Source organism: Neovison vison, chromosome X, assembly GCF_020171115.1.
Source record: "Neovison vison isolate M4711 chromosome X, ASM_NN_V1, whole genome shotgun sequence".
Taxonomy (NCBI): Eukaryota; Metazoa; Chordata; class Mammalia; order Carnivora; family Mustelidae; genus Neogale; species Neogale vison.
In genome coordinates, this window is record NC_058105.1 from 5,940,704 (window position 1) to 5,953,834 (window position 13,131).

At 52.9% G+C, this 13,131-nt stretch overlaps 1 protein-coding gene across 3 annotated transcripts in view; it reads right to left on the reverse strand.

Annotated features, from left to right (window-relative positions):
- The window catches only part of CD99L2 (CD99 molecule like 2), an 80,552-nt gene extending 73,964 nt beyond the window's left edge, over window positions 1-6,588 (reverse strand). For all 3 annotated transcript variants that reach the window (XM_044236093.1, XM_044236092.1, XM_044236091.1), the window contains exon 1: window positions 6,420-6,588. In XM_044236093.1, the coding sequence (XP_044092028.1) occupies window positions 6,420-6,486 (67 nt within the window). In that variant the 5' untranslated portion in view covers window positions 6,487-6,588. The remainder of the gene's footprint in view (window positions 1-6,419) is intronic.
- Between the last annotated feature and the right edge of the window lie 6,543 nt (window positions 6,589-13,131).

Consider the following 13,131-nt stretch of genomic DNA (forward strand, 5'->3'; position numbering starts at 1 on the left):
CAAAGGGCTATAAAGAGCCCCTAAATTAGAGCTGTTTCTGCTCATTCGGATGCTGGGCCCAGCTCATGAATTCATGAATTCTTATAGAACCCCCTTAGGCAGGCAGCCTCTTATCCTTCTCGGCCTGTCTGGGGAACCTAACTTTCCTAATACCTTGACCACACACCACCTGTTTGCATTCGCAATGACTTAGCTACTCCCCACAATTCTGCGGGGCCAACAAAAGCAGAGATCAGCAGCCTCCTGGTGCAGATGAGGCAAATGTCGCCAGCAAACGGTGGGGCCACACTGGAATGCAGGCTCTGTGTTTATTCCGTCATCCCAGGCTAGCTGAAGCAGCAATAAAAATGAAAAGAAGAATGTCAAAATGAGCCCATGCCTGGGCACTATTTTGGTGGTACTGAATTCCACACTGCAACAGTATTTCCTGCTGAGGGGATCGTCTCTAATTTGGCAAGTAATCCCAAATGAACCACCTGGCACTGCCAGCGAGATGTCAACTAGCCTCTCCTTTAAACAGATGTTCACTGAGCAGGGGCACCGCTCTCGGCAGAAATCAACCACAGGGGCGCCTGGGTGGCTCAGTGGGTTCAAGCCTCTGCGCTCGGCTCAGGTCATGATCCCAGGGTCCTGGGAAGGATCCCCACATGGGGCTCTCTGCTCAGCAGGGAGCTTGAATGTCCCCCACACACACCCCCACCGCTCCCACCTCTCTGCCTACTTGTGATCTCAGGTTTGTCAAATAAACAAATAAAATCTTTAAAAAAAAAAAAAAAAGGAAATCAACCAGAGTTCTCCAAGTATTTTGGTTGGTTTTAAAGCTGCTCCTAAGGAGTCAGAGGGTTCTGCAAAACGGAGCTCAAAACTGGCCGGAGCTGGCGCGGTCCAAGAGCACCCGTTCCGCTCCGGTACTCTTTCTCCACCTGCCCCGGGAGTGGGGGAACGGCACAATTAGCGGAAGCCCGGGCTGGCAGGGGCGGTGAGAAAGGAGAGCTGGCGGCTCCCTCCTCTTCAGCAAAGGGGCAGGCATGGCCCAGTGGCCCAGCCAGATCAGAAACCCTGGGTCTGTCCTGGAGGCCCAGACCGCACTCCGCTTCAAGCAGCCCTCAGGACTGGAGAGGGCGTAGGGAGACGGAAAAGGCTTCTGGGCAGTGGGCACGGCAGCCCCCGCTCCGGTTGCCTCATGAAGCAGTTTTTAAAACACCAAACCCGAGCCTAAGGAATGTAGTTGTCCCCCCAGGCCCTTGGAGGGGATTCTTAGCACCCACTGGCACATCCAGAACACCCCCGCAATCCCTCAGATCACAGTGGGGATTGATTTAAGGCTGCAAATCAAAACGATATAAGGAAACATCACAAGCTAGTTTTTTCAATGGATGAAGAGCAGGCTAGTAGCTACCCCTTCGTTTTTCTATTGGTTGCTGTTGCTGCTACAACAAATTTCAACAGATTTAAAACACACTTTTTTTTTTTTAATCTTCTAGTTCTGGAGGTCAGAAGTCCAACACAGGTGTCACTGGGCTACAAGCAAGGTGTCAGCAGGACTGTGTTCCTTCTGGAAGCTCTCAGGAGAGTCCACCCCCCTTTCCGGCTTCTCAAGGGTGTGTGTCCATCTCTTGGCTCCTAGCCCCTCCATCTTTGGGTCAAATCTTCTATCACGTCGCTCTTCGCTGACTCGCTCTAGCGCCTTTGCCTCTTTCTTCCCTATTTAAAGGATCCCTGTCTTTCAGCTGGCCACGATAACCCAGGGGAATCTCATTCAAACGCCGCTGATGAGCTACCACAACTCTCCCTTACTCGGAACCTGACAGCCACCAGTGCCAGAGATGAGGGCATGGCCCTCCGTGGGAGCCTAGCACGGCTCCGCCTCTCCGTCTGGAACACCTACTTTCGTCCACGCAGTTCCCACACGTTTTGGTTAGGACACATTTAGGATGACTTTAAGCTTTCAGAGGCAAACCAAGGCTGACTGATCAGGGGACTTACGAGCAAGACTCAGGCAGAGCAGAGCCTGGGCTGGGAGACAGGACCCCCTGCGGCCAAGCCTCTCCAAGCACACGGAGATCAGCAGAGGATTACATGCCAAGGGCGAAGAGGAGGGCTGGACACACAGCAGGAAAAGCACCAACACCAGGTGGTGGAAGAGCCTAGAAACTCAGTGCACCTGGAAGGTCTCTTTCCTGAACTCACCAGAACCCAAACCAGCTCTTCGCCACAAGCCCCTCTGAGCAGCCAAAAGGCCTCCTCTCTCTGTTGGAGAGAGAGGGATCTACTGGATCCCCATCTCTACTGGAAATAGCTTCAGCCTCTTCCTCAGTCCCTGCAGAGGCCAGAGGCTGGCTCTCAGGGCATTGTTGGGGGGAGGGGTTAAATAAACATGTCCAAAATGACAGAGGGGGTGGGGATGTGACCTGTGACAGCAAGGAAGGGACCGAAAACCAATCAAAACATGTGACACTAAAAGGCCAACTGTCCCCAGACCCTGTCAGTCCAGGGCAATGACTGCCCTGTACACACTCGGGGGTGACGCAGCTCTGGGCCAAGCCTGTACGCGCCCCTGTGGCCTGGCTGGCTCATACCCAGTATCCAGAGTAGGCCCCCCGCGGGGCTTCTGCCGGGATCCCAGCCTCGCCTCTCAGCGCGCCCGGCACGTGGCGCCCACTCTGCTCTCCTCTCTCCCCTCCCAACCAACCCCAACCCAAGGACCACAGGCTGCCCCGACTCTCATTTGTTTTGCTCGAACTACAGCGAATTTTTACTAAATGGAGGTATAAGTCATGCACCATACAGCGCACCCTACAACTGAATGGTTCTTAGGACATTCACAAGCTTGTGCAACCATCACCTCTAACTAGTTCCAGAACATTTTCATCACCCCAAAAGGAAACTGCACTCATTCATCAATCCCTCCTTGTTCCTCAGTTCCCCACCCCCAACCCCCAGCCTCTGGTGACCACTCACTCATCTACCGTTTTGTCCCTGTGGATTTGCCGACTCTGGACATTTCATATAAATGGGATAATATGTGGGCTTTTGTGTCTGGCTTCTTTCACTTCACATATTATTTTCTAGGTCTGCACTGTGTATTTTTAAATTTTAAAACATGGCTTGGAATGTTTTAGGTAACGTGAATAATAATTACTAACAGAGGTCACCGGGGCATCCATCTGTATTCAGTCCTCCAAACAACCCCATGAAGTGGATGTTGTGGTTATCCCCATTATACAAATGAGGACACTGAAGCACACAGCAATTAAATGACTCACTCCTAGTAGCGATGGCCAAGCTTGCTCCAAAGCCTGCACTCTCCCTCCGTCAGCTGGGCTCCTTCTCTTTAAGGGAGCAGGTACTCAGCAGCCAGTGGCTTGCCCACACATTCGTCACCCTTATTCTCGGCTACTTTCCACGTGTCTGTGACCTGCCCCATCCCTGGAAGCATCTACATTTGTGAACCCTGAGTTCAAGTCCTAAAGCTTGCTGGGCTGCTCATTTTTCATCTGAGAAATGGGTTACCACCAAGTTACTTTTTTTTTTAAGATTTTATTTATTTATTTCAGGGAGAGAGCATGCGCACATACACGCACAAGCTTGGGGAAGGGACAGAAGGGGAGAGAATCCCAAGATGATGCCACACTAAGTGTGGGACCCAACGCGGGGCCCCATCTCACAACCCTGAGATCACAACCTGAGCCGAAATCAAGAGCTGGATTCTCAACCAACTGAACCACCCAGGCGCCCCACCACCAAGTTACTATTCAAGGTCATATGTGAGTGCCCATAAAGGACATGAGAAAAGGAGATGGTCAGGGTGCCAACCCTTCCGGGTGGTTATGAGGGGTCCATGTGGGTGGCGCACTGAAGGCCCGGTGCATGCAAGGCACTCCGGAAATGGAAATTTTATTATCATTACTGCCCACCGGCACCACTGGTGACTCCTCTCCTCACTGCACAAGAGATCAGCTTCCTATTTCTGTAGGTGAATACAGGCACCATACTTGTCCTCAGAGGATTTTTTCAGAACTAGTAAAATACACACTGGACTAAAAAGCCCTCCCAAATTAGAACAGGGATGACTTGGTAACCACGCTTTTAAACTCCTGGAAGCCTGAAGCCTGTCTCAACTTGCCAGAGCCTGAGGGGATTTCATGAATCATGCTTCGAGTTCTGTGTGCTGAGGGCTGCTGGTCTTTCTCGGTCACAGGTCACTACTGAGGACTGGGACCAGGTATAAAATGGCTCTTGCACAGGCCCACCCACTCCACCACTGTGAGGCTCCAAGAGAGGCAGCTCTCAAACTGCAACTGTCCAGACTCCCAGAGCAGCAGCAATTCAAAGCCCAAATTTGTCATGTTGTTTTGCACAAAAGAGCCACAAAGCAAGTTCCCCACCTTGAAGCAAAAGCTTCCTCCGGCTCAGTTCTCTGAATTACAATCAAGAAGATCACTAAGTTAAAAAAAAAAAAGAAGAAGAAGAAGATCACTAAGTAGTAGTCTTATCCGGGTGGGATCCTGGCTCAATCTCTTCCAAGCTATGTGACCAGGGTCCCCGCGCTAATACCTAACCAGCGAAACTGTTGAGGCAACTATAACCACCAAGCTTTGTGAGGTGCCTCGCACACTCCTGGTCCCCTCAAGACGCCTTTGTTGTTGCACATAATAGGGCCAAGCAAACCAAGCAAGGTTCAGAGAACATTCCCAAGGCAGGTGCGCGGCCTCCAGGTGCTTCGAAGCAGGACTGTGCAATCAGACAAGCCTGGGGTCAAATCGTAGCTCTGCCACCTGAGGCAAGTTACCTCCCTCTTCCCTGGGCCTCCATTTCATCTGTAAAATGGTTACACTGGTTCAATTTCCTCTGCCACCTCCTAAAGCACGTAGTATAACCTGTGATGGCAAAAATCAGAGACCTGCTGATTTCCCTTCCTCCCCTTCTCAATGTGCATACCATGGTGAAGACTTCCAGAAGGTATCCTTGAAGGGAATATCATTTTTCTAACTTTTCTGCACTTCCACTTTCAACGTGAGCCAATCAAGTGACCAGACTTTTTCCCACAAATGCCTCATAACAAAATTAAAATGTTAACCCCCAAGAAGCAAAATGAAACGGAAAATACAACAGCCCTGTAACTTGTTTTATTTTCCTTCATGGCACTGACAACGTATTACGGAGATTGTGACATTCTTGTTTGTCTTCTACCCGCCCCCCCACACCCGGACATTAGGTCCATAAAGAGACAGTCTTAGTCTTGTTCGCTGCTGCATCATCTGTGTCTGGAACAGAGCCTGACACCTTTGCAGAATACTGAATGGCTCTTCTTGTAGCAAGTCCAGAAGGGCTGCCCACATGAGAAACATTTCCACATCTTTTGCAAAACTGCCTGAGACTGCCTACTGTTTTCCAGTGTTCCCCATAAGTAACATATATCTCACTAGAACTCAACACGAGGACAAAGTTTTGTTTTTGCTGAGCTCATGTTTTTCACTAGCTGAATTTGCCTTCCTCGTCAGGGAGCTCAGAGCATAACTCTGTGTTCAACTGCAGTGTTTTCCTCAAACCTCTTTCTGATGTGGAGACGGGATATAAATAAGTGTAAGAAGATTCTGTCTGTACACGTCGGAGGGCCTATTTTTAACCATGCACTGCATTTATCCTAAGATGCTTCTCAAACTTAAATGTGCCTGCGAATTACCGGGAGATCTGGTTAAAATGCAGAATCTGACTCAGTCGGGCTGGGGCGGGGTCTGAGATGCGGCACTCCCAACAAGTCTCGGGTGATGCCTATGAAGGCCCTGGACCACAGTCTGAGTACTGAGGGTTTAGGAAACTTGCTCCCTTGATTCAACAGCATTTCTCTCTCCACCTCTTTGGCAAAAGTCGCCCATGCTCCCCCCCACCCCGGGCACCAGAAGCACCTGGGGAGCTGGTCAGACTTACAGCAGATCGCTGCCCCCCACCATCCCGTCCCCGCAGAGATCCTGAAAAAAGGGGGTAAGAATGCGCCCAGGAAGCTCCCCAGGTGCTTCTGCGGTAGGTGGCCTCGAAACACATTTTGAGAGGCCCCGCTCAAGGGAATGAGTGCGCTCTCTTCAAGGTTTTCCCAATGGCAATCTCCTGGGGACATCTGTTGTCACCAGTGGTGACACCTTGTGCAGGATTTTAAATGGGATTTTTACTCCGCTGTTTCTAGCTCGGTCCCCCATCTCCGACCACACGGATCGCGGCAAGGTCAGACAGAGTCCCCGCGGGCCCGGGGTTCGCACCCCCATTGCCCCGCACAGCCCCGCCCACCTGCCCGCAGCCTCCGCCGCAGGCCCGCGAGGCGGGGGCCGGGCCGCTCATGCGCAGCACGGGGCCGCGGGGCGCCGAGCTCCCGCCCTGCGGCCCACAGGGCGGGGTCCCCGCGCGCCCCCCGCCCGCCTTACCTCTTTGGACCAGAGAGGCCAAGGAGAAAGCGAGGCAGATGAGGAAAGCCGAGCGCCAGACCACCATGGCTGGGAGCGCGGGCGGAGAGGCGCCGGAGGAGCGCAGTGAGCGCGAGAGCGCCGGAGGGGGAGGTCAGGGAGGCCGGGAGGCCGGGAAGGCGCTGGGACCGAGGAGGAGGAGGAGGAGCCGCAGGGGGAGGAGTCCCGCCGCCACGACGGGGCCCCGCCCAGAGCCGGCGCGCGCGGCCCAGCCCCGGGAGGGCGGAGGAGGGGCACACGCGCTGGCGCACAAGCGCTGGCGCCGGGGGCGCGCTGGGGGCGCGCTGGGGGCGCGCCCGGCCGGGGCCCGGTGAGGTGGGGCGGGACTGCGACTGTGGCGCGAGGGGCGGAGCCAGCCTGCAGCCCCGGGGGCGGGATCGCTGAGCGAGGGGCGGGGCCCGTGGCCCCCGGAGGGTGGGGCGGCCTTCGTTGGGGCGAGAGCCCGCGCGTTGCGGGTTGCCCGCGGGCCACTTCACCCCCGGTGCTCCGGAGGCGCTCCTGCGGGCCCGAAGCAATGTGTCCACAGGGGCAGAGGAGCCGGAGGCGCGGGCGGCCAGGGCGTGCGGGGATTTCCACTCGGCGCGCCAGACTCCTCCCGGCCCGGAGCAGGACCCGAGGCGGCGCACACGGCAGGTGCGCTCTGCCAGCCGGGTGACCTTGGACAGGGCTCTTCCCCTTCTGGACTTGGCGTCCTCCCGGTAAAAGGCTGTTCCCTGGGAGCCCCTCCAGCTGCGGCTCCGGGACTCAGCACCCGTGCTCTAGCCCCAGTCGCTGGGGCTGAGGTCGCTTTTCACTGGGCTGGCTGCCCGGCCCCTCGCCGATCCCTGCGGGAAACTGTAGGGCAACCCCGTCCGGAGATGAAAGAAAAGAGCCGTTTTCGTGGCAGCCCGCTGTTGGTAAACAGCGGCACGTCTCGAGGAAATGAGTCCAAGGGCGGGGGCGCCAGGGCACGCTGGGGGTGGGGGGGGATGCGACCTTGGAGCCGCGCGGAGGGCCCGGGGATTGGGAGGGAGGAGGAGTGGGAGAGACGGGGTCTGCTCTCCGCAGGCTTTGACGATTGCGCTGAAAGCGCAAGTTCACATCTGCAGCGCCGCTGTACTCGGTGATCGACAGACGCGCTGCAGTCCTTTCCCATAAAGCCCCGCAAACCGAGACCATCTCGGGGCTGGGCGAAATCAGATTCCAACACTGCCTTCAACAACAGAATGCCCGCCGCAGCCTTTGATGTGAGCACCCTCAAGAAGGGCTCCAGCTGCAGCCGGCTTTCCAGGACAAAGAGTGAGCCCCACTGCTCTCCAGAGTGGCAGAGCGGCGGCGTCGAGCCTGCCCCTGCTAGCCGGTGCTCTGAATCCTGCGGCTGGCAAGGCAAAACGTATAAAGAGTGAGTTAATACCTTAATTTTCAGGCAGTACTTATCCTGTGACACTAACTAGCTGGAGAGTAAACGGAAATAGCTAGTCCTTCCTGAACACACACTATATACGCGGCGTAGTCCGGGCATTTTACCCCTATTTTGTATTTCTCACAACTTCATGTATCACCTCAATAATTAATAAGGGAAAAGGAGTAAAATGAAGGTTCTTTGAATTTAGGGGAGTTAACCAGCTACAGTCCCCACAGTGTCAAAGAGGCAGGAGGACCCCTAGGAACCCCAGTGAGTGCATGGCTAAGAGCCTGGGCTTTGGAGCCGGACAGGGTTGAGGTCATGGCTGGAGCCAATAAGGTTGTGCGGAGGATTAACTGATATGGTGAAAAGTGCGACACCTGAGACAGAGTGAGCACAGAAGCGGTCTTGTTAGTCCTGGAACTTAGTCCTGGAACACCTAAAGAAATATGGTTACTGCAAAGTTGAGCCGTGAATTCCAGGCTGCAAGTATGGCCCCAACTTTCCCAGCAACTCAGGGGTGTTCTGGGCCATTCCCCGGTGCCTTGGCCTCAGTGGCCCCATCTGTACAAGGAGGGCACCAGACGTCATGGTCTGGAGAGTCCCTGCAACATCTGAGGGGCAAACCCTAGCACCTCTCTACTCCTCCACACTGGGGAGGCATGAGGAGGCAAGGAAAGGCAGTCACCAGGCAGTAGAGAGTCACACCCAACTGGAACTTGACCTGCTAAACAGGCAGTAGAGCTGCCCAGATCCCACCAGCTAAACCACTGGCCACAATGTAACAACGCAGCAAAACTCTTCTCTGCCTCAGGGTAGTGGGCCACATCCAGCTGCCTGTTCCTACAGCCTGCAAACTAAGAGTGGTTTTTGGGTTTTTCAGTGGTTTAAAAGATCAAAAGAAGGTTATTATGTGACATGGGAAAAATAATACAAAAGGCAAAGGTCAGGGTCCATGAAGTTTTGTAGGAATAGCCAAAACCCATGCATTTCTGTATGGTCTGTGGCTGCTTTTGCACGACCAAACCAGAGATGAGTAGTTGCAATAGACACCATGGACCCTGCAAAGTCACAGTATCTACCACATATCCCTTTCCAGAAAAAAACTTTGCCAGCCTTCATTCTAGTAAACTGAGCCATGACAAGGATGAATATTAACAGGTGATGGTGTGGGACTTCAGAGTGTGCTCCTCCCAAGCAGGGGATGAGTACTGGAGAGGACCTAGGAATCAGAACCAACAGAAAAGGATGATGCTTACCATGTGCCAAAAACCACCCATTCAAAAAGAAAAAGAAGCCGTTAATCAAAATACTGCAAGTGTCTGAGGTTAGTTACCATATCAGATAACTCTCCCTATTAAAATGACTCATCTGGGGTCCAGTTTGTCTCTCAGTCTCTTATAAGTTAGGTTAGTGTGAGTCTCAGAGGGCTGATGGCACGGAGGCCCTGATCCTGCCAGGCTGAGGTCCCACCCAGAAGTTGATGAGCCCCTCAGTCATGTAGCTGCTACTCCACTACATTGCAGTTGAACGAGGAGTTGATTTACATACAGGAAATTTGACGCTTAGAAACTGGGATTCGATGCACCACCATCCCGTGCCATATGTGCAGACATACAGATACTCCCTGCTACCACTGCACGTGGGTGCTGGGACCAACTCCTGGCCAAGCCCACCTCGGATTCCACACCAGCCCCTTGACTCCACCGTCCTGCTACTCTTTGCACCTTCCTGAACTTCTTCTCTCCTTAAAATTGTCACCAGTTGGAAAGCCATGTGGCCTGACAAGCTCCTCTCCCAAAATGCCCACCTTTCCTCAGCTCTCACCCAGACAGGAAAGTGGTGCCCAGACCAATGGCCAACAGGCTGGCCTGGGGGTACAAGAGAGGCATGGATGGGGCTGGGATGGCTGCCCCTGACCTGAGGTAGGCTTCTGAGGGCTAGTTTGTCATTCCGCCACTTCCCAACCTTCCGCCCCCCCACCCCCACGGCACACCATATCCTTCGGGAGATGTGTTCTAACTTCCAAAACAGCTGTATGTCACTATCAAAAACCCCTCCCTTCTGTTGAAGGTACTCATCTGGGACGCACCACTGTCCATGGCAGGAGTGTCATTTCCTGGTAAACCTCCCCCCGCCGCCACCACCACTGACTGTGGGGCACCAGAGTGGAGAGGGAGTTCACATGCCAGCAGGGTCACGGACAAAGTCTTTGCCCCAACTCAAGCTCACCCTTTGGCCCAGGGTCCCAAGGCTGCTCAGCTATGCCCATAGCTTCAGAGGCCCTCCGGCAGCGTCCTTTCTCCTCCCACAGCTTTGGGCTCTAATCCCTCAAATCAGACTGGTTTGTGGGGCCTGGTTCCATAGCAGTTGGGAGAGGGACGCCACACTCTCCACTCCTGCTCCCCACGGTGCGGGCAGACTTCCAGACAAAGACTCCTTGCATAGCAACGGGAATGCAAGCAGCAAGCTGCAGGGTGGGGAGCACCCTGGGCTGCAACAGTTCCCCAGAGGCAAGTCTTCACCGGTCCCAGGCAAAATAAGAAAAATGTGGTTGTTGTGGCAAGCCCCACCCCCCTGCAAAAGTTAGAGTACTGACCTTTATTCTGAAATCATGGATTTTTGTGTGGTACACAAAAGTCCTTTATTTCACGAAGAGATGGTAGTGTTTGGTTTAAGGAGCTTATTTTGCAAAATAAAAAGTTGGCAACTGTATCTGTCCCTAAATTAAAAGAAGGGAGGAAGGAAGAAAGGAAGGGGAAGGGAAGGAAGGAAGGAAAAGAAAGAAAGGGAGGGAGGAAGGAAGGAAGAGAAAGAAAGAAGAAAAGAAAAAAAAAGAAAGGAAAAGAAAAATCTACTTGCTAGTGAAATTCGCAAGTCTGGGAACCACCAGCTATACCAGCAATATTCAGCTCACCCAGGTCCCTGATAGGCAGGAAATTTTTGGAACACACTCCGCGTGTAAACAGAAAATGGATTCTCAAACAATGTTCCCTCACACTTTTTTGAGTGGTAAGCCAATTGCCCCTCAGTATCCTCTACCTCTCCACGGTGTTCTTATTCTCTCCTCTGCTGGATTTTATAGTAAGGCAAGGTCACACAGAGCCTTGAGTGCCATGCTAACGACAACGATTTGATCCTGAGAACAAAGGGAAGCCACTCAAGGGTTTTAAGCATGGCAGAGAGACAGGGAAAGTGGTCCGCAGGAATGTCTGTTGGCCTTATCTAGAGGGAGCGGCTGGGAGCCATGCCCCTCAAGAGAAGAATTTGGATTCAGGGGATGTATGCTGGAGGTAGCAGTGGTTGTAGTAAGGAGGGGATGTGTGTGTAGGCCAGGCCCTGTTCTCAGGGCAAGGGAGAAAAGCAAGTCCAAGGGGCCCAGTGGGGAGGAGACAGATGACAGGAAATTATACCTTCATGTGACACAGGCAGTTACAGGCAAGGGGGAGCACCGAAAGACAGGGTCTCCTCCCAGCTGGACAGTGAAGGTTGAACGGACTTTAGGGAAGACAGTCCGTGGTGCAGCTAGATAGGGGATGTGAGGGCGGGAGGGGGGAGTACCTGAGAGAAAGACCTGGAAACGAGTGAGGGCACAACGTTGGGAATTTGAGGTGGCTGGAATCAGGTCAGGCACAGAGCTGGTGAGATCGGACTGTATCCAGTCACAACTGGGAACCTTGAGTCGTTTTAATGGGGGCTGGGGTGAGGCTGCAAAGTGACAAAATCAGACTGGCATTTCGTGGATCACTTTCTTCCAGGAGACTCAGGACTGCGTGCCTTGTACAGACGCCAGCATTGGCCTTATAGTGAAAAGCCTGGGACTGATGGGGTGCCGAGGCAGGCAGAAGCGTCGCTCGCCCCCAGAAGGGACCCTTTGATCAGAGCATTTTGTAATCCTATGCCACAAATTCTTCCATGAGATAGCAGTAATCTCATATCTCTCTGTTTGTTTGTTTGTTTTAAATTCTTGTTACAATTCCCGTTTGGGGTTTGAGGTGTTTTCTTACCACACCAAGCACCAGACGGTGAGGATAGCGGCAATGATGGTCACAAGGAGAACAATATGGAAGGAAGCACAGACAGGTGCAAAATGCCAGTGGGTCACCACTTGGTTTCAAGTCTCATTATCATGAGAAGGAGTCCTCTTCTTTGGAAATCTAAATGCAGAACACTCAGCCGTCTTCTGGAAGCCTGCGTGCCAAGTCAAGCGGGGCAAAACCTTATACCTGCATGTTTTCCTAATGTGAGAAACTGTTCTGCAAATTTCCTTCTAGTGCTCAGTCAAGTTAATATGAAATTTGCATAAGCATTTGGCAAAAAATAACTTAGGTGTCTGTAATATTTCCGAGGCAGCATTTTCTACTCTGAATCCTAACCTCTGCAGGAATAGGACTTAACATTTGCCCCTCAAATGCAAAGGAAGAGGACCTTATTTAACTTATCCAGTGAAGTCTTCCCATGAAGCGCTTCGGAGACTCAAGCCACGGAAACCAACATGTGGTCTCTTTAGGTCTTTTCATGCCATCAAAGCAGTCCAGAAGAAGTTACAGAACACAAATGTGGAAAATAGCACCCCTTTACTAGTAATAGCATTGCATTAAAAAATAGCTCCTGTTGCTTTTCGACAGGCATTGCCTCCCCCTTTAGGGCAACACACACACACACACACGCGCGCGCGCGCACACGCACATGTGTAGTGTGCTAATGTATGTGCAGTTGCATATGAACTCCTATGCAAACATCAAACCTGTTCGCAGAGTTTTATCACCTGCTATGGGTAAACTGAGGCAGAGAAAAACTGAGGCAGCAGCGTGGATCTACCTTTAACTGGTTATATGAATTATCGATTATCATGTATCGATTGAGTACCTGCCAATTCTACTTCAAGACTTCTCAGAGCACCCCCTTCTCTCCATCTCTAAGGACACCCAGCCCAAGTGACCTGCTGAGGACCTCTGAGAGAAAAAAGAGCGTCTTGAATCTGGCCCTCACTTCTTCCCCACTGTCCTGTGCACTCTTCACACTAGGAGAAGAAGAATCTTCTGCAAGTAGTAAGTTGGCGCTCACAGCCTTCCCTTGCTCAAGCCCCCGGTCACCTCTTCCCATTTTTCCTGGGATCCGGTCTAAACTCGTGAGCTTGGCCTTTAAGCCCCTGCCAGACTTGGCCCCAGATGACCTCTCTGGACTGTCTCCGTCCCATCCACTCGAGGCCCCCCGGGTGGGTTCCAGCCTCACTGGGGCACCCCCAGCTCCCCACACCTCAGTGCTCCTTCCTGCCTCTGTGTGTCC